At 37.0% G+C, this 26,957-nt stretch overlaps 1 protein-coding gene across 4 annotated transcripts in view; it reads left to right on the top strand.

Annotated features, from left to right (window-relative positions):
* The window catches only part of RYR2 (ryanodine receptor 2), a 434,719-nt gene that overhangs the window by 166,679 nt on the left and 241,083 nt on the right, over positions 1–26,957 (top strand). For all 4 annotated transcript variants that reach the window (XM_055811085.1, XM_055811083.1, XM_055811084.1 and 1 more), the window contains exons 4-8: positions 8,624–8,698; positions 9,458–9,536; positions 10,670–10,782; positions 20,807–20,906; positions 24,068–24,164. In XM_055811085.1, the coding sequence (XP_055667060.1) occupies positions 8,624–8,698; positions 9,458–9,536; positions 10,670–10,782; positions 20,807–20,906; positions 24,068–24,164 (464 nt within the window). The remainder of the gene's footprint in view (positions 1–8,623; positions 8,699–9,457; positions 9,537–10,669; positions 10,783–20,806; positions 20,907–24,067; positions 24,165–26,957) is intronic.

Below are 26,957 nucleotides of genomic sequence, written 5' to 3'. Positions count from 1 at the left end.
GCTGTAGAACAACCAGGAAGATTTTTATTAATTCCTTCTATCTCCTATGCGGTGAAGGAGGAGGAGTATGGGGGAAGAGAAATCTTCACTAGGCTAAGGGAGAAATCAATATATTTTATCCTCTTGGGCATTTTTTTTCCAAACCACTGAAAGTGCTTGAAAGTCAGAGTTTGTAATGCAAGTATTGCCTCAGCCATAAATATAAATGTTTGTTTTACATAGGAGGCTGGAACCAGACAATCAATATTATTTGTTCTTGATTTATTTTCACTGCTGTATCTGCTTTTCATTGGTGTGAAGTTACCCATTGCTGGGAAAGTGATAACATAAATGTAGTGTTGGAAATATTAATTGTGAGGTATATTTGAAATGTCTCTAATTATGCGGCTGTTTATTCTGCCTTCTGACAAGTCAATATCAGTAAAACTGGGATCACTTAGCATGGTGCTGGTGCAAATGCTTATCATCATTACCAATGACTCCAATCTTTTTAATATAGGTAGTAAAGTATCTCTGTGTTCTTAACTGAATAAGGCATGCTCATGACTTTTACTGGCCAGTTGATTTTTTCAGGTTCAGATGTGATATTTATATAAAGCATAATTACGCATTGTAATAGAGTTTGTAAAGCAAGCCATCCTTAGAAAACCTATAGTTTAGCTAAACGTTTTTTCTGTATTTGGCTTGGCCTGACACAAAGTAGGAAGTAACATGCTGATCATGTGAATGAAAGAAGTTTTTTTTGTTTCTTTTTTCCTTTATTTTGGTTGTTGTTTGGGGGTCACAGTGGCCATCATTATTTAAGAGTAGGTACTAGCAGAGTCATCAGTCATACTAATCTCCATACCTGAATTTTTGTAGCACTTCCTGTGTTGTAGTGAAATCCATGAAAAGTCAATCAACTAAATAGTGATTTAAGTCAGGTGTAAAGACTAGGAAGTTGATAGGTTCAATTTCCAGTTTGTTATTCCATTGTAACATGGTATATGGGCTACAGTAGGACAACTGAAGATGTTTTAGACTGGTTTGAATTTGCCATTTGCTGTCACTGTTTTTTGATACGAGCGGGGTGAAGGAATATAAACCACAGTGCCATGTGTCAGTGGATGGATTTACCTTGCCTCGAAATGCTGTGCTGCAACTAAACACTGTGGGTTTGGTGCCCAGCCCTGGAAATGGCAGCCCAAGAGCACAGTAATCGCCGAAGGGTCTTGTTAGCATTTTGGGGTTTTGGAAGAAGAATTCAAGGTGTATGGGTGTGGAATGCTGTTACTTTGGAAAAGAAATTCTGTCGGTTTTGTGTCAATTTGTAAAGAAAATGGAGACTTCTGTGAGCAAGAAGAGCATGTAAAACTCCTTGGCTCACACTCCATAGCTTTGTTTGTAGTCTTTACTGCTTGATGCATTTTCAAGTTCTCTGATTTTGCTGGAGATGTAATTTCCCAGTATTGCTATTCCATGTGCCAATTGTTTAGTTTTGCCTGGCTCATCTTGTCTCACAAACCTTCTAGCTCTGTTCCAGGGTTACTTCACAAGTTCTGCAGTGACTCAGCCTGTTTCCTCACGTTCTGTTTTCACCACTGCTTGAGGTTTTCTGGACTTTTTGGCTGGTATTCATCCCACAAAACTGAAATGCCTGACTTAGAGCCATGGGTATCCTAAGCTCCCTGTGTAACCACAAGCAGAAGCATAGGTGTCATTAAAGGGTTGCTCAGATTTTAGGTGGGCTGAATTACTGACCAAAAGTGCCTTGTTCTCTCCACTGGCTGTCTAATTGCCTTAGGCTAAATTAATATGAATTTGTGTTTTATCATCAAGAAATTCTTTTAGCTTTTCTTAAGCCATTACTGACCATGCTGGTATTAAGATAACGAACCTTCCTGTGTTTTCCAGCTGGCTGTTGCCTAGCGTTAGAAAGAAGCTCTCTTTAGTCATCTGAAGTTGTGTTCAGCATGAAAAAATTTAGACCATGATATAATTGTTGCAGAGTAAGAGGTCTCATTGAATGCATACCTGTGATGGTCTCCAATTCTAGTCTTGTAGGATTGCATCATCACTGCTGTTTTTAGATAAATATTGGCCTCCCTCAGCATTGGTCTAGAACAGAATAAAAAAAAATGTATTAATAGTGAAATCAATAGATGAATAGTTTTTACATTGCTATGGAAACACCATTTTGAGCATCCTCTCCAGAAATGGTTGTAGCATAATGCAAATATTTATGTGTAGAACCGTAGTGAGATGGTTTTAGACTGGGACATCCTTCCCTCCTATTCCTCCCAGTTTCTTTTAGTGTTTTTCCCATTTCTTTCACTTCATTTCTAATTCTGCCATCATGGAGTTTTCCTTCTCCTGAGTGAGGAACTCCAAAGCTTTCAAGATCTACATTTATTCTGCATCCTTTCAGTACTTTTCTTCCTATATTGCAGATTACTATATGGGAGCCTTTAATTTGCTTAAATGCAGGAAGCCCTGAAGAATTATATGTAAACAAAGCACATGTAACCTTGTTGTGCACTCAAAGTTTTCTTTCTAAAAAACTAACTCAGATTAAATACTTGTATTAGCCTGCTGGTTTAAAAACTTCCACCACCCTCTTGAAAAAGGCGTTGGTGCCAACAACTTTACATCTTGACACGGGTAGTTTGTGACTGGGAGCCGCATAGTCCAGGGCATAAATACACTTTTACTCATAATACATGGTAGCTGATTTTTTTTCTATGAAAATACTTGTGATCAGACCCACCTTTCCTATTTACTTTCTCTTTCTAATGGATCAAAGCCACAGTTTCAGAATGTAATGACTGCTCCTGAATGGGAAATTTGACGGCCCCAATATGAGTCCCAGGGAAGGGACTTTGAGAAGTTCCATCACTGGAGGAGCTTGCACTTTGTTTATATATAATTTTTTAGAGGGTCCAATTTGCCAGTTGGTTTATTTCTGTGGTGGTGATGGTTTTATATTAAAAGGGTTCAAAGCAGGTAACTGTAGGATATTATGTTGTGTTTAATTATATACTTCTGCTTATACATTTAAACTAAGTATCTAGATTTAGAGATAGGAATTTTTTTCTTCGTTCTGTACTTTTCTAACAGTATAAATGCTAGAAATAAACTATGGAGCTTCATGAAACTTAGAACATACTTGTGGTGGCACATTTATATTTTCAGGTGTTTTTATGGAAGTATAGGTGTCCTCTGTTTGACATGCTGTTGCCTCCAGCATCTACTTTAAGTGTATGATGGCCATCATTAGTGTGCTCCATTTTAATGAAGTATAAGTATTCAGTGTTTTAAAGGACATTGCTTTTTTCCAGTGTACATATTAAATAACCACTGAAAGTCATATTTGAAACTTTTAATGTTAACTTGCAGTATTTGCCTTGGAAAACATTTGTGAAGAAAAACAGGGAACATGTTGCTGCTTTTACTGTACAGCTGCTCTCACATGTCAAAAAAAATTCAGTGCCATGAAAATAATTGCCAAATATTTTTTTAGAAACCCATTCAGAGCAATACTGAGTGGTCCTAAGTTCCATCTAGACTCTTTGGGCTGGTGTTTCCTATGGCTGGGTCTGGGGCACAGAGGAAATACCAGGAGAGCAGCTGGTTGCAATTCGGTCATAATTTACCATTACTGTAAGTTATATGGATTGCATTTTTGAAGGACTTGCAACTGATGTCTTGTAGCTTATTATTTCACTTGATTTTGTTTTAATTTTTGTTTTTAAGTCCATCAAAACTATACTTACAGCCTAGTCTTTGTACTGTCATTTTCCCTATAACATGTACCACTAATTCCATTCTGCTGTTATGGGTTCATCATGGAATGAGGCAGGAAAAGCCATTACATCGTTCTTAAAAACTCATTGTTGTCTTGTATGATTTTCTAGAGAGTATGCTTCAGTTCCTGTGTTCCTTGTGACATTTTCAGTGTTATAAAATGGCTTTCATGGGTGACTAGAATTGTCCGAATAGGCATGTGCTAAATGCAAATGCTGTCAGGCTTTCTCGAGCATTAGATTTCTGAATAATGACAACGTTAAAAAAACTTTATCTGTACATGCACAAAACACTGAAACAGTTATCATTTTTAAGTACATGTTAAAGATGTTTGTCTTTCTCTGGTACCTCTCTGAAGCTCATAGCTTTTTGCCTTTTCTTACATTTGGAGATTGTGGAGACCTGTGAAGAAAAGTCAGCAACAAAACTTTGGCATTTGCTTGCAGTAGAGTACTCATTGGTCTAAGAAATGTTTTCTCTAGTAGGTATAAGGCTGTTCTCTTGAAAAGAATGGAAAGGTAATGGCTATTTGACTCTAAATCTCCTGGGATGCCAGAGGGATAGTCACTAATCTCTAAAAATTCTCATTGTAAGCGATGTTCCAGAAGCACAAATGGCTCCAAAACACTTGATCAGCGTCATCAGGATTAATTTCCTGCAGCTTCTTATATGCGGCCAGGAGTGTATCAATGCAGGCATAGACACAGCAGTGCAAGTGCTACTGTGTGAATTGTCAGTGGAATACCCCTTTTAATCTGTCAAGTAATTGCACGTCTGTACATATGACAGTTGTGTATATGCAAAATTGTACAGATGAAAAGGGGTTGCTGAGTCATGTATAACATCTTACTGCAGGATTGGTACTCACAGTAAAGCATATCCGTTGTTATTCAGTCTAATTCTAAATATTTCATGTTATGCTGCTTCCATCATTTGCACATTTTACTAGATAGTTTGTAGGTTGCAATTTCTAAGTTCTTTTTGGCATTTTAATCCTATTTAAAAACAAGGAAAATAACCGTTTCCTAATTTTAATTTATATTCCTCCTTTATTTTTGTTTCAAGATAACACCCTTTACATCAAATTACGCAGCTCAGATCTCTAAGTAGTCTGTTCTCATTGCCTGCTCTAACAATGCATTGAACTTGAAAGCTGTTCATGTGTTTTGGATGCTAATTTCTTCAGCTCTAATTGTTGTTGTTGTATTCTAAGTTGCCTTTGCTTCAGCAGTGGCTTTTGGGTGATGAGGTCGCTCCAAATTAATCTTGTATTCCAACTGCAGAAATATTAGACTAGAGATGGACAGTTTATATGAAGTTTTCACAAGCAGTGTGAATTTGCCCTATATGCATTCAATCTCAATTTGTTCACTTTAGTTTTTACCAGTTCTGAAGGCTTTTCAAGTCTTATTCTAAATCCCAAATTCTTGGAGGATAAAATGAGAAGAGTTTTGCTTTTATATGATTTATATTCCTGAATGGCATTGCTTGTAGAACTTCAATGGATAAATTGTTCTTTGAACAAAAATCTATTTTTTTTTCCAGCCTGGTTTTATTCGAGGAACGTATTGTCCAACTTCGAAATTACTCCAAAAACAGGAAATTAAAAACATAAAGCAAACAAGACTGATGATAAATAATGGGTTGTTACAAACTTGCTTGCATTATAATGCCATTCATATATTTGTGCAAAAATATGTGGGCGTTATGTATTGAATTAGTCAGGACTGTGTCTTCCAGGAAGTCTCTACTTGCAGTGTCTTGTGAAATGTTATTATTTGAATATTACTAGAAACTTGGTAAAACTTCAATGGCACACCTCATCTTGGAATGTTGCATTGTTGTCATAGAAGTCCAATTGATAACTTTTAAAATTATCTTTTTTTTTTTTTTTTTTTTTTTAATAACATGTGGAATACAGTTCTCTGCAAGATTCTAGATAGGAATGGATTATTTTGAAAATTGGACTCTTTCAGTAGACAATCGTGGTACATCAGCTACTTACTGTGCAATTTCTGGTATACAGATAAATGCTATTTAGTTATGAAATGAGCCTTTAAAATAGGAAATTAACTTATAGGTACGTACATATCCTAGAAGGCAGTTTCATAGTACCAGCTTTCTCTCCTAGCCTCTCCTCTATTTTTCTGTTTCATCTTTTCACTTTCCCTCCATGTGGATACCTTGATTATAATTGTCTTTCAGACACCTTTAAGTGGAAAATGCTTGAAATTTTTTTTTGTTGTTGTTGTTTTTTTTTTTTTTTTGTCTAAGAAACAGCAAACTTGCTTGCATGTCTTTAATGGGGAAAAAATTGTTAAAAGGAGTTACTTTAATCCTTTTGGTAAAAATTATCTAAAAACCCACTCCTCCATTTTTCACAAAAGCAATTGAAATTTTTCCTAGTTCCAACCCCTCTGAATTACCTGGTCAAGGAAACAAAACAAAACAAAACCCCCCAAACAAACAAAAAAAGAGGGATAGGTGGTGATAAAGCAAGCAAAACACTTGAAAATCTTGTTCCAGCACCCCTGCCATGGGTAGCGACACCTTCAGCCTGATCTAGTTGAAGGAACCACCATGGCAGGGTGGTTGGAACTAGATAATCTTTAAGGTCCCTTCGAACCCAAACCGTTCTATGATTCTATTAAATATTTCTGAGCCAATCTTTATCTTTTTCAGCTACAAATGGGCATTTAGAAAAAGAGGTGCTAGACAGACAAATTAATACAGCCAAAACAAGGGCAAGGTAACATAGCTGTGATTTTGTTGATCATACTATTCCTTTTGGTTTTTGTACAACAGGCAAAAAAATGTGTATGTTAGGTATCAAATTTACAACTAGTAACAGAAAATAATTTTGGTAAAAATATTAATGAAATTTCAAACTTTTGTCCATGTGGGTGACTATAATGGTTGGGTACCTATGCCTGCTGTGGATAAAGCTTCCAGGCAAATCTGAAATGTAGGTGAGGAAGTATGTTCACAGCAGTTTTTCCCCTCTTCCCCGATGTGATGGGCAGCAGACATTCAGCGTTCATCCTTGGGACAGTGGACCTCACATCACCAAATGTCGTGTTCTTTCCTTGTGCCTTTGGAAAAAGTGGTGATAGTAGTGGTAGTTCAAAGTTAAATCCTCATGTCTTGCTATCAAGACTGTGTCTGCGACAAAGACCATGACTTTCATTCTTAATAAAAATTCATGTCATTCAGTCTTCCAGACAGATTATTGAATGCGCCTCCCTGCTTTTTGACTGCTACGCCATTTGTTGAAAATCAGAATGTACCTTGTATCCGTCAAGATGCTCTTTTCAGTAAAGATAAAAGCAATAATTTTTTGTAGTTTCTTAAAAGCGCTAAAATTATTACTTTTTTGAAGTGCTTACTTTTTCACCACCTGTTGCTTTTTTTTTTTTTTTTTTCTTTACCAAGTAACTCAAAGATCAACAAATATGCTAATGGATAAAAGATAAGGAAGGACAACCTGTAAATGAGGAGTGGAAATAATTGTGTGTTGTCACCCTAGCCATTCAGTTATGTTGATCTTCAGGACTGAAATGAAGCTGCCAGAGAGTTAACATAGTATGATTGTTCCCGATTTATTCTGTAATGAATCTAATGCTCCAGTCAAACAGAAGGTCAGCCTACTGTGATAAAAGAAAGGCTATAAATGCTGTATACAAGAGATTAAATTAGAATCCTAGATGAAAGAATGTTGCTGATTATGGAGTTGCCGTATTTATAGACTCAAAAATGCGTATTTACTGATATTGTTTAAATAGTGTGATATGCATAATGTTAGGTGAGATAATTGTGTCAGAGGAATATGGACTTGTGCTCTTGGCATTGTCTTCTCTGACAGTCTCTGCTCCCAACCACCATCAGTCAGCTGCTTCTTGGTCTGAGGAATTCATAAATCTTCAGCAGAAGTTGAAAAGTTGCTCACGTTTTAACAAGATTTATTTATACTTTCATGAGTAGTTAAATTGATTGTAGATAAATAGAAACTGTAATTAATACATTGTGAAAAAAAATGATTGCAGTTTCTTGGGATAAAAGTGAATTTTATTATTTTCATTTTCTGTCACTCAAGATTTGTGCTGTGTTTCTCAAGAGGAACATTTACTTGGGGATGACTTCTAAATTTTCAGAACCCCCAAATCCTGTTGAGTTAGCTTGGATGTCTTTGAGCACTTACCTGGCCTGGCAGATAAAGAATTCTGGCTGAGTATTGGAACACTACAGGGCAAACAGCCTTGGAGGTTGTTGATCTTCAGTGTGGCTGATACATGATTAATAATTTCTGATAAAGGAGGGATGATGCTCCAGAAGCTCCTTCTGCACACCTTCTGTATAGAAAAGTATTTAATTTGGAGAGAAAATTGCCAAATGTGGAGAGTTTTAACAATACCTAAGGGTGTAGAGGGCAGTGTGGCATGCATCAAAGCTGCTCTGCTCTAGAGCCTGCCTGCTTTCAGCCCAAGGAAGCATCTAGAACATATCTTATACCAAATAGGTGGTGGGACAAAGTATATGCTATGTTCCCTTAGCCAATTGAGCACTTTTATTAGAAAAAGTCAGTAGCTTCTAGGTTTGCCTGTCCAAGTTCTACCTTAGATCTGTCCCAAGGACTTAAAAGGTCAATATATTAAGAGGCAATTAAAATTAGAGAACACATTCACAGAACTACCTTGAACTAATCCCTGAACAGTGTTTGTCAGGAAATTGACTGCTCTGTCACAGATTGTCCAGGATTGACGGAGATTTTTTTACTTTTTCTTTCTCAAAAGGCCCCGTTTTATTATAACACACCAGTATATCACTTCTCTTTATCTTTCAGTCTGCACAAGGTGGCGGTCATCGAACGCTACTCTATGGGCATGCAATCTTGCTGCGCCATTCCTACAGCGGCATGGTATGTAACAGCAGTTGATGGCAGCAATGATTTCTCTTTTTTTGTATGAATGTTATCTTTTAAAGTGCCCAGACCATTGCTCTTTATTGATATCTGGAGAATTATTCACATCAAAGAGGCATTTCTCCCATGGTTAATGGAAAGCTCTGTGAAGGGTAGATGCTTGGAAATACCAAACCAAGGTGTTCATATCTGGGTAAGTGCTAAAACTAAGTCTGGCTCTGTAGTGATGACTTCTCTGTTCGTCAGTCTATTTTGAGTTGGTGATTTCTCGTTGCTTTTCCCTTGGATATTGCATAAGCTGTGACTGAATCCACAGCTGGCATCTGGCTGACAACCTGAACATATGTTGGAGAGTGAGTGGAAAAGGAAATTCCTTCTTGCACATATTTTGGACAGAAGCCTTACTCTTCAATTCCCTGATGAATTACATGGGTTCCAAACTCCTTAACCACAAGGGAGTTTTCGTGGAGCTGAAATTTGATGCAACCAGCTCCTTTATTTCCACTCTCACTATTCCCATCTCAGTGGAAAGATAACCTGGATAGACTGAGAGGTTATTTTAAAACATCTATCTTTGTCAAGTCTCCTTGAGTGCCATTCAGTTTATCAGGCATATATATATATGTTCTTGATAGTAACTGGTGGGGATAATTTATGAACAGCTAATCCCGTGTCAGTAGGTTGATGGCTTTTTACATTTCACTGGATTATCAGGCATGAACAGAACTAGTAATACATGCTTTTTTATTTTGATAGTATCTATGCTGTCTCTCTACGTCTCGATCTTCAATGGATAAGCTGGCATTTGATGTAGGATTGCAAGAGGACACAACAGGTAAACACTAGTTCAAGTGACTGTGTAATGAAGAATATGTTCAGTCTAAAAATCGGGAGTAACCTGTAAGTACATGTAAATCACCTAAAAACTAAGACTATTTTAAGGGCTAAAGAAATAAAGCTTAATATTTATGTTTTACACATTCAGTATCTTATCTTTACATTTTATAATAGATAATGTATTTTTGTTTCTAGGAGATGTAAACATGTCTATTGATAGTTAAGTGTAAATTTCTACATTGAATATAATTGAAGGAATATTTCCTTGTTATTATTCCTGTAGAAACCTTCTGCTGAAAATTTTTTAAACTTGTGTTATTTTGAATAAAGATTCTATTAAAGTTTTAGAACTGCTGTTGACATTTGTATATTTAAGACTGATATAGCTTCTTACAGTGCCATCAGTTTGGTGTAACTGTTCAATTAGAAATAATAACTTTGCTTGTTTTTTAAAGACTTGCTGTGGCTAGGAGTAATAACAGTAATAACAGCAACGATTGTACAATTCCAAGATCAAAGTGGGTTTTTTTCTGAAAATCATACTTTTTGTTCAAGAAGTATATCTGAAAGCAAGGTTCATCATGGGAACAGAATTTGTGACTGTAATATTTATAAATATTCTGAGGAATTAGAGACACTAACAGTCAGTAGAAGTGGAAGAACATAATTAAATTTGGGTTTATGAGATCTTTCAAATATTGTTTTAAGTTATATTGTAGATTATTATTTTATTGCCCTTATTGATGGGTTGCTCCATTTCTTTGTCCTAATTCTTGGTGGAAGATCCTTTGATGTCTTTCCCAGAACCTGGAACGAAGGTGACAGGGAAGCTAGCAAAAGCAGCCTGGACCAGGTTGCCTAGAAAGCACAGAGAGTTAGCTCCTTGTTCAGCTCTGGAATCACTGTTACAGAGGTCTTGCTGTCTTCTGCATAGGTGTATTATTTCCATTTGAGTTTCTGACAAGGTGGTGCTGGAATGATATCAGTTATTGAAAACACATGGACACTTGGTTTACCCAACTGAAAACTGGGTCAGAACTTTAGGACTGAGATAAATGTGGAAGTAATACCAATAAGATGGGACATTTTCTTTCTAATTTCTTTCTCTGCCCCTATTCAATAATGATACAGGTGAGGCATGCTGGTGGACCATCCATCCTGCTTCCAAGCAACGATCAGAAGGAGAAAAAGTGCGTGTTGGAGATGATCTTATTTTAGTCAGTGTCTCTTCAGAGAGATATTTGGTAAGTTCTGTAAGAATATCTGTACAGTGCTTCCTCTACAGAAAAAACAGTTAATAAAGTCTCGTTCACATGTCCATCTCCACAGAGGTATAGCTTAAGGTGTTTAAACTGGTATTTGATATCATTTTGCAAACCAAGACACTGATAGTCTGGAAGGTGTGTCATTGATATGTGACTATTAATTTGTGTTCATTTCAGTAATGGAATAGAAGTTGAAAAATTTATTGATGAAGAAAAATGAAAACATAGAAAAAATAAATCTGTCCAAATTATAAAATTGAGGTGTTTAGAGTCATTGTGAATCCCTGCACTTACACAGCAAGAGAGATGATGATGACTGCAGAGGCTGATTTTCCTCAACACGTGGCGTTAATATGTGTACTGCATCTTCCATGCAAAATAACAGCATACTAAAGCTATATTTTAGTGCAGAAAGAAATGACACTAATCTATGTTCTTGAGATTTTAATCTCTGCATTATAGTCCTAAAATGGTTTAGAACTAGATTTTAATGAATAGTTATTAATCCTATTCCAGTTACATAGCTCTGGTTTGATAGTAAGAAGGAGCAAAGATTCAGCAAAGTAATTTGGCTTTTACATGAACTTACCCCCACGTTTTTATAAACAGATGTTTTTCCAGACTAAATTAAGAGCTTGTGAACTACAGAGATTCACAATCAGGAAAATATTTGTGGGTTTTTTTAAGCTATCTACTCAGTAGTTATATTTGCACTGTGAATAAAGCAATGACACTTTTATGAAAATTCAAACAGTTGATGAAGACTGAATTAACCAATTACCAATGAGTGAATATTTTTCATGAAAGCTGTCTCTCCATCTTAAATTGTTTGTCTTGATCCATTAGGCCATCTACAAAATAACTTCAAAGGATGTAACTTTGAAAACAATCACAGTGTTTTCATTTTGAGTGCAGTGTCATGTTATAGCCCCTATTTTCTGCAATGCTTAAGGAATGTAGCAACTGATACCTTTTCCAATGGTTAGGTCTGTGGAGACATGAAGATATTTTTATGAATCCACTTGGATGATGAGACCAAACAGGGTCTACTGAATCCAGTGAGGAATGCTTTTCCTAAGGGTGAGGAGTTCCTCAGATGGATCCCTTGAAAGAGAATATTGTTCAGCAGGATGCTGAGGGTTAGTGTTATGTACATTATGTGCTTACAGTTAAAACCATAGGAAAAGGTAAGTTTTCTATCAAACATTCTATGTCAATATGCTGTTAGGAATAGGGTTGGAATGTCACCTTTTTATATTGCAATATTACTCTGTGTTTTCAAGCAACTTGCTAATTCTCTCCAGATTAAGACAAATAGGTTAACAATCTTGGGGCAAAGACGTGCATGTAAAAATAACAGGTGAATATAGAGTTTGTTCACAGGGCATGGCTTTTTCACGATGTAGTCAGAGCTTAGTTTAATTTGTGTAATACAAGGGCAGAGCAGAAGTCTGTCAGCTTCATAAGTCAGTCTTCCATTTGTCAGAGCGCAGCTTAATTACTTAATTTCTTTTTTCCCCTTTGTGACTTTATGATCTCAGTCAGTAGCTTAGTGTTCAGACCTAATTTGGTTGGCAACTGCTATTAAGAAAATGTCAGGACTTTCCTATGGTTCCCCTTCCTGCTTTCCATTAAGAAGATTCTGGGACAGTTTGCTTTATTTTTTTTGGCTTGAAGAGTCATCTTTTTAATCGCAGTGAACAAGTGCTAAACCAGTAGGGAAATTAGTGTTAAAATTGTAAGCTGAAGGTCCGGGGATGTACATTTGGGCTGTCTGTTGACTCACAGCAATGTCCCTGGGCAAATCATTCAGTTGCTCTGACTCTCATTAGCTCTACCTCTACAAAGGGATTTTGGATGCTTATTTTTCTGTGTAGAATTTCACAGGAAGAGCACTAAGTGCTTGTGGCATTACATGGTGTGCGAGTTGCGCTACTGCCAGGTCCTTCAGAGAGGAAACTTGGCTCTGCTGAACCCTGTGAGCACAGAGCAAAAAGATGTTCTGCTATAAATATCGCCACCATTTCAGTTCAAGCCAGAGTTGCTCTGTTTCCTTTCTTGAGGCGGTGCAGCCCGATGAGTGGACGCAATATTTCCAGCATGTTTCCCCAGCCTGTACGTAATAGCATGTAGCCCTGCACTGAGGTTGGCCTCTGCCTATTCTTAATTATATACCATGATTGCTTTCAAAATTGCCACTTTTTAATAGTTTAGAAATTCAATTAATTGTAATTTCTTTCAAATTCATGAAGCCTCTGGATAACTTGGTCTTTTAAACTTAATTTGAAAAAAAATTCGTTAGACACAAAGCAGCAATACAAAATGCATAAATGAAGATAAAAATGAAAATTGGTATCAATGAGGTCAGTGTTACTCTGGCTGAGAAGTCAGGAAAGAGGGAAAAAACCCAACCCAGCAACTCTGAATCTACAATGCACAGATTTCAGCATAATGCTACAATTTCTGCACTGTGGTATATATGTAGTTACTGAGTTGCTGATTTGACTGATACCCTGCTGATGTCCTGAAGCTGCATTATAATAATCTGTGAACAAGTCTTGGGGTGTATTTCTTTTTTCTTTCTTTCTTTTTTTTTTTTTTTTTTTTGAATACTGGAGATTAATATGAAATAAATGGGAAACTTTCTTTTGAAGTGTAAGGTTTTCCTTAGCTTGAAGATTTTTATCATAGTTAACTGATGACAGAGTTCCCTTTCAAAAACAATGATATTCAAATTAGATGAAATTATTTGAAAGGTGGAGCTGATATCTGTCATTTGTCCTGAACAGGAGGACAGGTTCCTGAGTATTGGAAAGGCACTCCCTCTGCATCCTCTTGTATCAAATACATCGTTTATTTTCAGCTCTTAGTTTTAATTCTCTTTATTATCAGATACTTGGGACAGCTTCTAGATACCAGTAGCACTTGTTAGATTTGTTGGTGCAATAGTACCAGGGAACATAGCAGTGTGTGATTTTTTTTTTTTTCTTATTTATTTTTTTCTTTTATTTAAAAAACTTATTCTCCCCTGCCCTTTCATTTTTTTCCCTAAGAGTATGAAACTCAGTATTGGACTTTGATTTCTTCTACGTAAGTTCTGAATTCCATCATTTACTTCCTGTTGAAAAATAGTAAAAAAGGTTGTTTTTTTAAAAAAATAATCTGAATCTGCATACACAAACCTGAAAATAGTGGAGGGTAGTGTTGAGCTGCTCATTACACTGATCGTAATGCAGTTCCCACAGAGTCTTTATACAATTTGAAATTCTATTGTGGAGGCTGGTTGATCTTCGCAGTAATTAAGGCTGTCAAGCTACTCTGCCTTATAAAATCCTGCTTCCAAGTGCTTATAATCAAGTGCTTGTAATGTAAAAAATTACTTAGAAATATTAGCATCTATTTCTGGTGGGGGATTTTTTGTTTGTTTTGTTGGATTTTTTTATCAGTCTGAAATAACTTTTTTAGTTCATCCACAAGAGGTCAGACATCACTGAGCTTGAGGACAGGAAGAAAAAAAAAGATCGTTAAGAAAATTAATCTTGTTTTCTTGAAATGTTGAGCATCCCACGCTTTACAACAGGACATTAGGAGAGTTCTTGATATCACAGGTGTACTTTTTGCTAATGTAAAAAAAAAAAAAAAAGAAAAAAGAAAAAGAGTTAGTAAGGCTCTCCTTGCTTAAACTTAGTGAAGTTCTGAGACAGTTCTCCTGAAATAATGCAGCTTGGTCATGCCCAGGGAAGACTTTTAAAATTTTCTGTTAGCTAGAACTTTGATAACTTTGTCTATTTTGCATATGCTAGACCTCTTGCACCTCCTGTGTATTAATGAACTATTTAAACTCCCTCTACAGCAAACAATTAAGTACACCCCCACTCTGGTGGAACCAGATATTCCTTGTGGCTCAAGGTGGGAATAAAGTCAGGCACTGTATTGACAGCTGAGTACTCGGTGTTTTCGGTGCTGCTGGTGATCTTCTGTCATTTAAGATATGTGGAGGAGGAAGCTATGGGAATATAGAAGGAATAAAAGGCAGTTGATGTAGCAGGGACAGGAGCCTGGATATGAAGTGGGAAGGAAGGAGGGAAACTGAGTGGGATGTGATGACTGGCTGAAAAGATTGGCAGCTGAGGGCAGGCAGGCGGTAAGGGACAAACAGATCATCTGGACCAGAAGCTGGTGGCAAGGGAGCAGTGGGCACCTGCTGATTAAAGTTGTGTTAGAAATTTGGGGCAGAAAACCTGTGTCATTTTGGCAGGGAGAACCACGGCAGAACCGTGGAGTGGGACTGAGAATGAAGGACGACAAGGGAGATCTGTAGAGAAGGAGTGGGATGGCTGGGGAGAACCAGACTGCTGGATGAAGATGCAGAGAAGGGAAAGTCTGGGGCGAAGAAATAAGTAAAGAAGTGGAGAGGAAAGAGCTGTGGTGAGTTTCTGGGAGGAGGTCCAGTGCTGGCTGAGAAAGGAAGGGGCTGAGCAAGAAAAAAGCCAAAAGGCCTTGCTGGGGCTTTGTAGGTCTGTGGAGAACCTTTTGAAGCAGGAGGTCCTAATTCTGGGTGATAAGGTAGGCTGTAATGGGGTTGGGGAGCTGGGCTGGCTAGGTGAGGGATACGGGGCTGTGATAAAGATTGGAGAGGGAAAGAGAGTGGGAGAGGCCTGGCGCAATTATGCTAGGTAACTACTATAGGCAACTGTTTAGAAAACTCATTGTATTAGGCACAGCAGTACGTGGCGGTATGCTGACAGCCTAATCCTCTCTGATTTTGTGTTAGTTTAGGTGGCAAATGATTGAAAAATGGTTTTAAAGTTTCCTTGTCTACCTGTGGTTTATCTTGGTGTCAGTATGACGCTATGTACTGTAACAGTGGGGTTTTTTTGCCCTTTTTTTCATACAGGAAAGTTATATATAAATTATAAAACTATATCACAAAAAATAATTTTTGTAAATTTTGAAAAAGCACAGGCATTAGAAAATGCAAAAATAATGGCACTGATATATTTTTACAAAATCTCTTAAAAATCCAGTCATGCTGGCTTTTTATGGAATGCTGTCTCAGTACTGATAGAATTCAATGGATGTGTCAGGGCTGAGTAGCAGAGAGGCTGTGGAAGGAAGCAACTTTGAAGATGAAATTTCAAGCTGGGAATTGTGGGTGGAGGATTGGTGGTATGGTGCTTAGTTAATTATTTTCTTGGAGAATTAGATTTTGTACCAGACTCTGCTGTGGTATTTGCTGAGCAGTTCTTTTTTTATACCAGGCTTGCTTTCATGAGGTCGCTAACTCTTATCCCTCACCAGGAATATTCCTTACCTGAGCTGTGGCTCTGAGGGCTCCTCTGTCTGCTAGAGGTTGAGGTCCCAGAGTTGCTGTCTTGATACCTGCAACAAAGGTGAATAGAAAATGTGCCTTGAACATTGTGAAGATGTGCCTTGAATTACACATAATGCAGTTTACAGTGGGAATTAAAAAGGTCCTTGCCACCTTAACTTGGGCATCCTAGATTAGTGAAAATTTCTTAGTGTAATCCCTGTACCTCCACTCCCCAATGGAAAATGAGCTGTAATGCTACTCTTCTGGTGTTCTGAGAAAATGAATTCATTAATATTTGTTGTGTTTTATGAAATGTTGTAATTGTTGGTAGCAAGGGAAAAGCCTATGGGGAAATTAATAATTCTGTTTTCCAAGCTTTGAAGAATTGACTATATTGAATAAAGCATGAGGCTGTGGACTGGAGATTGAGGAGAAAACAAAGCACTGAGCAGCTGTTAATGAAGTGAGCTCCTTTCTCCTGTATATACAAAGAGACAACATTTGTGGAAAAAACTGTGCAGGATCATGCCATTGAAGACTGTAATAGGATGCATTCAGCAAAAGCCATTCTTTTTGCCTGGGCTGCTTTGTTTGACATTGCCAAACTTTGGATGCTTGCTTCTGCAAAATTAATATTTCGTTAATGAAAGCTCTTGTGTCTAATCAGACTAAATGATAATAATTTGGAAGCATGGTAACTGATGTGCTTCAGGCTTTTCGTGGTTATAGCACAGAAGGAAAGCTAATACAAAGAGCAGGAATGCAGACTATCCCCATCTACCCTCTGTGGGATCCTTATGCTTTCCTGCCATGCATCTGCAGTTACCTGCTGTCAGCTATGTGGTAGTGGGCTAGGTGATTCTCGATGGCTGAATTGGAACAGTAATTTCTGTGTAGCTGTGGGTTTTAGCTACTACTCTCCCTGTGCTGATGATACATTTATGCTGAGTGGAGGGGCTGCAATTGGTTAGTACAGTGCTGGCAATTCTCATTCTTTATCAATGGAAAAAGCCTCTTTGCTTGTTGATTTGCTGGCCAGGTGTTCAAACCGGATCAGGGAAATGCAAAGAAACCAGGATTTTATAGAGCTTTAAACCCGTCTGAAATTTCCTGGGCTTTGCCTACTGTGGGTCAAAACTTAGATAATTATTTTTTGTTCCACAGTGTAAGTTTACCCATATTTATTAAAACTTTTTCAAAGTCTTCATAGATCTTTCAATGAATATAAATGTATTGTCACTTCTAGACATAAACACAAAAACTTAATTATATAAAAACTTCACAGAGATGAAGTTATTACTTCTAGTTCTTTCCAATATCTCCCTTCTTTGTGACTGAATATTTTCATTTATTTTGACAGTGTCAATATAACACTCAGTGTTACAGAATACTTCACTGATTCAGGTAATAAGTTTTAATAGAAACAATACCTGATAATTAGGAATATTTTTGGTTATCTTTTGGTTCTGGAGACAGTGCATCTAGTTTAATCTTTGGATTTTTGCTGAAGCTTGCAAACTCATAGTTTTTTTGAATGCAAAATGTTTTTCCCCTGCTAATAAAAAAAAAATAAAGGGAGTGTAGTTTGTTTTGGTTTTGGTGGTTTGTTTGTTTTGGGTTTTTTTCGTTGTAGATATAGCCGTACTTATAGATACAGTACTTTTTCACTTCTTGACCAAGGCTTTGCCTGGTCTCAGACTAAGGAAAAGTGCGTACCTGTTGTGGGAATGATGTCAAAGACTTGGAACATCTCAGAGGTTCTTGGGTCATTGAGGATAGATGCCTAAATGGTTTGAAACTGCTTCTCTGTCCTGATCATTGTAGTAATTTTAAGACAGAGAGAAAGGGGAAATAGCATGGGCTTTCAGAGTGTCCACGTACAGAAGAAAAATAGATTGAACTGGATCACGTCAGTTACCTCCATCTCTGCACCACCTGGTACTAACTTTTGAAGCAGCGTGGTTGATGTTCTTGTTGTGTGCTGTACTTAAGCATTCTAAAAACTGCTGTGCCTTGTATGTAGTTCTTAAAATGCACCAGAAAATAAGCTTCCTTTTTTATTTTTCTTTAGCTATTCTTACTATTTGGAATGGCCTGAGATCGAAGGCAGAGACATCATAATGTAAAGTGCAGATAGAAATAGATACCTCTAGATGAGATGTCAGTATGGATACACCTTAGCCAAGAGGAAGCCTGAAGCAAAAGCTTTTCTTTCTCCTTACACACATGCACATTTTGGAGAACAAAAACTTTGATGCAGACTGACTGTGAAATTTAAAATAGTTATTTAGAGCTATTGTAAATGCAGCTACGCTGCTGCAATCATGGCTGAAGGGTTCTTGTGGAAATTACCATCTGATTCCCAAGCTCTCCAGTGAGCTTGAATACACTGTGTTCTTCTTGAAAACCTAGGAAGAGAGATGTGATTGTATTAGTTTTCTGCAGAGCAGTACAGAGTTTGTAACATGGCAGTAAGTTCAGTTGGGAAACTGTAGTGTTCTGTGAGATTTGAGTCTTGGACTTTATCCTAGAGAAGCTCTGTAGACTGTAGTGTTAACCTATATTCATAAAATACTATAATTCTGAAAAGTTATTGAATACCTATAGTAGGCTAAATGGTGGTTTAGGAGATTATTAGTCCATTAGTACGGAAGAAAAATTTAGCTTTTGGATTGAGCCTGGATACCAGTGCAAAGGAGATATTTGTGTGAGACAGAAGACTGAAGAACCAGCCTGTAATGGTGAAGGCCCATACCAGGATTAGGACAGCAGGGTTCCTGAACCCAACATATTTCTGCTTTGCAAATGTTGTTAGGGCATACCTGAAGGACATATGCTACACGTGTGGTCCTTGTCAATGATGGCAACCTGCTACTTAGGCCAGATAATCTGTCGTGCCAGCTAGCAAAGTTCTGCGTAGTAGGTATAGAGGCTGTTCAACATCAGTGTGAGCGTTGTGTCCACAGCCTGATACTGTGTTCTGGAATTTGTTTCATTTTGATAGTTTTATTATGCTGAAAGTACAAACCTAAGCAGATCAGCTCTGAGTAAATTATAGACAGGCAGCAAATTGCTTTAAAATAACACTGAGATTGTAAAGTATAGCACTGAAAAGTTAGGTGCTTCCAGGGTTAAGACTGACATCTCTAATCTGGTGAGATTTTTTCTGTACATTTGATGTAATTGAATCCTTGAATATCCATTGACAGGGGACTTTCTCTACATGGTCAAAGCTTCATTTTATTGCTTGCCATGTGTGGTTCCAGGGGATGAACACCATAGTTAATGGAATTGGAAATGTCAGGACCCCTGCCTTCATTTGTAAATTGAAGGATGCAACAAGCAATCTAAGTGAAGGAAAGAAGAGAATTGCAGAGACATACTCTCTGTTTCTCTGCTGTGGTGGTCATGTGTTGTGTTAGGTCATTTAAACCATACTTTTAAAAAGTGTAATCCTCTGGTGACTCAGCTTGAGACATCTGGGTTATAATCAGAGCTGCAACTGGAGTCAAACGAACGTGCAAAAATGACAGGTGCTCTGAGGAAAGAAGTCAGCAGTGTATTTTTGTATCAGCGCCCTAGTTATCAAACAGCATGCTAATTCAGTGCCATTTGTCTGAAGATAAATTCATTAACATGTACAAAGCACACTGTTACAAGAAGTGCTCTGTTGATGCCAGATCTAAATGAGAGAGGAGTTATTCTCTTTCTCTTTAGCCTGCTCTGAACAACATAGATTCCTCAAAAAGCAATATTCCTGCTTCAGTGTACTGGTTGAATTTCTCAGCTAACTGGAATCTGTGTAGTGATCTCAGAGGAATTCGAACAAACTGGCGGCCCGCAGGGCAGGAATGGGACTGGTAAGACAAACAGTACACTTCAAAGCAGCTGCTTCTTTGTGGAACACTTGGTTCCATAACCTTACAAAAGATTGTGCTGTTCGGCACTAACAGTGTATCAGTGGAACTGACATAGTGTGGGACAAAGGATTTTACATGGATGCAATATATAACACACAGACACACACGAAAGCACATGTGGTGCTCACTGTAAGGACCTGAGACATGGCAGAAGAGAGGGAGTAACACAGCAAAAGAGCATCCGTTGGATCCCTAGGGAGGAAGCGAGCCTTTCAGAGAAAAATCTTTTCATATTTGCTTGCATCATGAAACTTTTGTGCAAGAATATATCGTGGGGACTCCCTTAAGTACCTTACAAAGTTACTTACTTGATTGCTTGCTTTCTTTGATCTGATGGCAGTTCTAGGAAGCCAGTGGCCCACAAGAAATAGAGTGGTGAGTTACGCTTGAAATACAGATCAATGTCACATCCCAATGTTCAAACTTTGTGGGAAATCCCATTGTGTACAGAAGGAAGAATGCCGGTGTAAGGACCCCACAGTATTTAATAATCAGTTCTTCAGAGTGTACTGTGATCTGAGACCCCAAACAGCTGACCATTCTGTGCTATTTATGTATGTCTCCTGAAGGCAATTACACTGTTATTACTCTAAATTTTATTTCTAACGTCCCTTGATGAGTACCAATGGCTGACTTTGTGTTTACTTACACAGTCAATAAGGAAGAATTTATATATGATGGAAACGAGAACGTTTGATGCTATTATTGTATACTGTAATGACATTTTTAATTAATCCCAAATAAAAGCCTCTTTCTTTCCTGGTTTCAGCATCTCTCTTATGGCAATGGTAGCTTGCACGTTGATGCAGCCTTCCAGCAAACGCTCTGGAGTGTAGCACCCATCAGTTCGGGAAGTGAAGCTGCCCAAGGTGAGATTGACTCAACTTTAATTGTGGAAAGACTGATTGTACATGAAATACCTGAAAAATGACATTATTCTGCCAAGTGTGGGAGTGGGTTTCTTTTATGTAAACATTCAGTCCAATAAATAAATAAATATACAGATGTTTTGAAAACAGACGGAAAGTTATACTGAAAGTGACACTGATAGTTTTCTATATATTTTTTTCTGAATACCGGACAGTTCATTCAGTTCTCATTTTGCTAAAGGTATAACAACATTCATAACATTATTTTTTTTTTTAGTGGCTTTTGGTCCTGGTTTAAAATGTTATCTCAGATTATTCTGATACATGCAGTCATACCTTTGTGTTCCTGAAACTGCGTAAAAAATAGGCAAGAGGACTAGAAGCAGGATGTGAAATCCTAGGAGTTATGACTAGGAATAGTTTTGTGGGGAACATATGACTGAGAAGTAAAATAAAAGGAGAGGAAAGAAAGAGAAAGAACAACTTTCAAAATGTATTTTATGTAGGAGTTAAGAAGGTGATTTTTTAAGGTAGCTTCTGACATGAAAGGACAAGGATCCCTGAATTTATGCTGCTGGTTCCACAGGGAAGTGGATCATGTTTTCCTGAAAAGTCTGTCACAATGTAAAGCCTAATGTTTTCTAGTTTTCTACAGAATAATTATATTGAGTAGTTATTGTAACAGAACCTTAAGAAGGTTAAAGCAGCAGGTCTTTTTTTTTCTTACTCCTTGGGGTTTTTGGGTACTATTTTTTCACTAGACTGACATTTCACATCAATTCCTTTATCTGGCGTATTTTAAAACACAGTTGTGGAATGCTCTTACGGCTCTGCTTATTCAGATATCAGGGACAGCATTGCCAACAACTCCTTTTTATATACTCACTGTATTTTTAGACTATATTTAGAATCATGCTGCACAGTCAGATTCTCTGACATGGCTTCTAGTGCAATCCATTATTAAAAAATTTCTAGTGCATTGCTTAACAGTGTCCTAAACTTTATGGAGGAAATCTTTCTGTTGATGGGAGGAGAAAACCTTCTCCTCTCCAACCTGTTGCTCCTTGCTGTAAACCCCATGTGCCTCGTCAGCACTGGTGTGCCGTTCATGTTAATCGTCCCAGTCCAGTTTATTAGCTGAGACCCAGATTTGTGCTGTGCCGCATCCCTCTGGATGGTGAACTTCACTAGTGAGACCTGCCTGGCTGTTTGGGAAGCAGAAATCCACAGTGATACAGTGTCATGTTATGCCCCCGACCCCACAGGAAACCATGGGAAAATGATGTAATATGATTTTAGCAGCTGTGCGTTTCTCTGTGTATTTGCTTGTTCCTTGTTGCTTTGCCTTTCCGTTTTCACTTTTCTGAAGTATAGACATTTTCTTTGTTAAGCAGTATCTTTTCTAGAGAAGATCAGCTGGCTGATGTCAGAAAGAATCAGAGCAAAGGCCTTACTTTAGTAAAACTGACAAATGTTCCTGTATTCAAAGTTGTCTTGTAAAGGGAGAGTTAATCTGACACTTGGTGTGTAAGACCTTACTCTATATGCCTCAGTAAAACTGTAGCCAAACGGGACAAAATTACCTCAAAAGGGGAGAAGAGGATGATAAAGCTAGTTTTGTTAGTATCTGCAAAATGCTATGTCATCATCCTAAACAAAATATTAGTGTATAGAAATAACTACACTACAATACTCTTTTAATCAAAATTTCCCATTAAAAAAGGTTAGTAACTGAAACACTTCAATTAAATGAGTTAGAAGTGAAAATAATGGATAAATAGTCTGTAAAATGAACTAGGATATTGGAGGTAGGTAGTTACAAGAAAATGATTTCTGTTTACATGTATTTCTGGAAAATTGGCTTATGCAGAAGTCAGTTGTTTAAGTCAAAACAGAGCTTTAGACTCAGATCAAGTAATTCTGCTAATTCTGTACTGTGAAGCGGATGGAGGGCACTTGAAAAACAAAACAATACAAAACAAACAAAAAAACCCTGAAAAAAGCTGCTCAGGGCAGAACATCTCCAGAACTATATTGACACAGGTCTGTGAAAAAATTAATATATAATAATAAAAAAATTAATAACTACTGTTACCTGGTCATATACCTCTGTGTCAAAACCAAGAATTTAAAAATTCAATGCTAATATTTGCTACATAAGTACTAAATTGATATTGACTTAGATGATTTAAAAAAATGTATTTTGAAACATTCCCTGATGTATATTCAGGAAAAAGATTCCCTGTAGCTTCAAAATAAACCTGTGACATCTGTACAGTGTGACTGTTGGGTCTTCAACACCATTTCCCTGTACAGACCTGTCTTACTGCAAAGCATCACTTGTTAATACAGACATAACTGCATAACATTATTCCAATAATATTTATTTTAAAAATTGTTTTTGTTATAACACTAAACCCAAGGGATTATGTTACCTCATTCAGCTTAAATGCAGAATTTGATACTAGCCAGTTCTAGCAAGAAGAGAAGGTGATATTAGGAAACGAACAAGAGTTTATGTTTAGCTTGTCAAACTGAAAAAATACCGTTGAATTGCACTTAAAATCTACTAAGTCTTAGTATTCTTCAGTTACTAGATTATAATACAATATTTGTATTATAATATAAAATTGTATTTGTTTTTAATGTCGCATCTCTGACGCAAAAAAACTGACGCACAGAAAACTTCCAAAGACACCAAAAATTATTTTAAGGTTAACTAAATCAATCAATCAATTTTAGTTTTGTTAGTATATAAACTGGAATCCTTAACTTAAATCAAACCCAAAAGTGAATAGGTAAAATAGAAGAATCTCCCATTTTTTCTGTTGTAATCTGGGAGGGAAGTACTTGCTTCCTTGGTTCCACTAGATCAATCATTCCTGAGTTGCACTAACTCTAGAATCCCCTGTCTGTGGCTTTCGTTCTCCTGATCCACCCTTTGCTACTTGCCAACTTGAAGCTTTTCACTTGGCAATATCCAGCTGGATCCCCAGGGTACGAGATACCTCCACTTCTTCTGAATCTCTCTGTAAAGTAACATAAAATGCCATCAGGAAAAAAAAAAAAAAGAAATTGATAGTATTTATTACAGTTTGATCTATAGTTTTACATCTTGCTGTGTTCAGACAAATGCACTTTATTTTCTCCCTTTATTCAAGGATATCTGATAGGAGGGGATGTTCTGAGGTTATTGCATGGTCACATGGATGAATGTTTGACAGTCCCTTCTGGTGAACACGGAGAAGAACAAAGAAGGTAGGTTTCCAGCTTACAATGGGATAACAAATGTTGCTGAATCAATATTAAGTGTCACTGATAGTACAGATTTTTGAAGGATATCATAAATATTGTTGAGATGAACTTTGGACATGAGCCTCTTTACATTTTCTTTTCAGTATTGTTCAAGTCTGATTTCACTCACTATGTGTAAAAGCAGTAGTGATATTTGGTAACTTGCTCTTGTCTTGGCTAACGTAAGAACACTGCGAATGAAATCTGTTGGTTTCTTTATTGCTGGTGGTTTTTTTCTGTGATCACAAAAATTTCCTCAGGACAGGCTATGTTACCATTACTGCCCAGTCCTTCAAGGCTACTAATCTGGGTATTGAGCTCAGGTGTACCTGTCATGGTAGTCTAGAACTTAATTTATGGTTATTTTCTTGACTAAAGGAATCCTAGAATGGAAGTAGAGAAGTGATACAGCTTGGTCTGCATCTCTCAGTTAACTAATAAATGCAAATGATGAGAAGGCTGGCACTGAAATTGGTGTTTCAGTGGAGTTATTACATGGGTGAATCAAAGTCCTATTTATTTGCTCTAATAAAATATACTCTAAGCTTCTTTTCAGTAGGGCAGCATCATATGATTTAATCCTACCTTCAGGTGGAAGATTGCTAAATGATAATGTTGATTTTGGAATAGTTTGTTTAATGCAGCATATTGGGTAGCTTCATTTCCATGACAAAGAAAGTGCTGTTCATGCATTTCCAAATGAGTTTTCTGGGTTTGCAAATACAAGTGTGTTTTTTATTCTATTTGATTCTGATTGGTAAAGGTAAGAACAAGACACTGGAAGCTCTCATAATATATAGCAAAAATCTTCCAGGACTTTTAAAATATTACAGTTTTCTTATACAGCTGCTAACCAACCCTTCCTGGCTATTTTTCATTTTTAGACAAGAGAATAATTTTTGAACACAGAAGATATTTCAAAATGCTGAGTTGTAAAATGTGGTCGTTTTGTGTTTTAATTTTAGTTACCATGTGCCAGATCCATTACAGCTTGGAGTTTATTGCTACTGTTATTATCCTCACCCTGAAAGTGACGAAAAGAGATGATAAATAAATAGGATTCAATGTTTGCCCCTACTTCAGTCTAAATCCTGCAAAATTCCTTTTAAAAATTGTAGTTACACTGTAATTGCAGATTTATAGGATAATCAAGCACTTCAGTAATGAACTTCAACACTTAAGAACACAGTAAAAATCTACCTCTCTTCAACAAGACTAACATTATATATAAATTGCAATAAAGGAACATGAAGTTGCAAGTTAAGAAAAAAAATTGTTTGATCTGCCTGTACAGGCACGTGATGCTCTGTAACATGGGAAGCATAAGGTTCATTTCTTAAGCTGGAGACCAGTGCTGTAAGCAGTCCAGACCATTATTTTTTTCTGCAGTGTCTACCTTTTCCCCTATGCATCTAGTACCCCAAAGAAAGCAGAGCTAGTAGACAACAAATAGTACCTATATCTTTGTCTTTATATTTCCTGTAGCAATACTGAGAAACATTGCTTCTCAGTGCTTCATAAAAAACAGACTTGATTTTCTGAACTTATCTTGTTGTTCAGGAGCTTTCTTTAATAAACTAACACAGAATAAAAATAAGTTGGGTTTTTTCTTTTTCATGTTTTCTTTTTCTGTGGTTCTATTTCTTTTCTGAAGTATTTTAAATTATTTTTACTAATAAACCTGGAATATACTCTATAATTACTTTTGATTTTATGGAGTTAGGTATAACCACTCTGTGCCCCACACTTTCTCCTGTTACATTATTAGTAAATCAGTTATTACTTAAAACCTCTATACTGCTATCTCTAATTAGAGGACTCTTGCCTATTCAAAATAATATCTAAAAGGATAATTGGTGGCTCCTTTCAGTTTTCAATATTCATGCAAAAATTATTTAGATGGGTGGTATTTAACTGCTGGTATAATTATTTTTAAAAATATGGGTAATTTTGCCAGGCAGAAAATTGTAAGATAAATTATTTTAGCTTTCATTTTAAGTTAACTTCCATAACTTTTGCACATAAGGCATGGTAAAGGATTATATATTTGGAGTATAATAATGTATTATCCTTTCATTGCCTTTTGAAATAGCCTGGTGATAGGTTATGGTGGTTGTGCTTGGTTTTGTTTTGTTCCAGCGTATGCCTGAGGAGCAGCTCTGCTCTGCAGAATGGCAGCGTAAAGGAACACTGAGAAGTTCCATCTCTGTTGTGACTCACTAATTCTCTATCTCATTTTAATTTTTTCTGCAAAGGCCTCCTCTTTTATGCATTTTCAAATAAACAAACGATCAGACAGTCCTAAAATAACAGTTTTATTCTAGAGTGTCACCTGGTATCTAATTCTGGGAATGAATAAATTGTTTTGAAGGGAAGGATCCTCCCAGGCAGTTTCTAAAAATAACTGCTTATTTTCTCTATTCTTAGAGCGTTGATACAGTTACATAAATTTGAGTATAAAAGTCTTCCAGAGATTACCAGAAGTCACACATTCTCAAACTGTTTATAATCTTGGGGAAGAACATTTAGCACAGGGGAAACGTGCAAAACAGTGACAATGCAGGTCCCGTATTCGCGGTTACAGAACCTAACAAAGCTTCCTCCGAGGCAAGGTCATCCAAATCTGTGCTGGAAGAGCCTGGTACAGTGGCATAAATAGTCATATAAAAAGGCTGTAAAATTCTTTTCTGTCTCTCACAATTTTTTCTGAATGCATACTGTGTTTCCTTGCTTAGTTGTTGAGCTTCTGTGTCCTTC

Source organism: Falco peregrinus, chromosome 7 (genome assembly GCF_023634155.1).
Source record: "Falco peregrinus isolate bFalPer1 chromosome 7, bFalPer1.pri, whole genome shotgun sequence".
Taxonomy (NCBI): domain Eukaryota; kingdom Metazoa; phylum Chordata; class Aves; order Falconiformes; family Falconidae; genus Falco; species Falco peregrinus.
The sequence above is the reverse complement of the archived record's forward strand: the minus strand, read 5'-3'. Positions and strand labels throughout refer to the sequence as shown.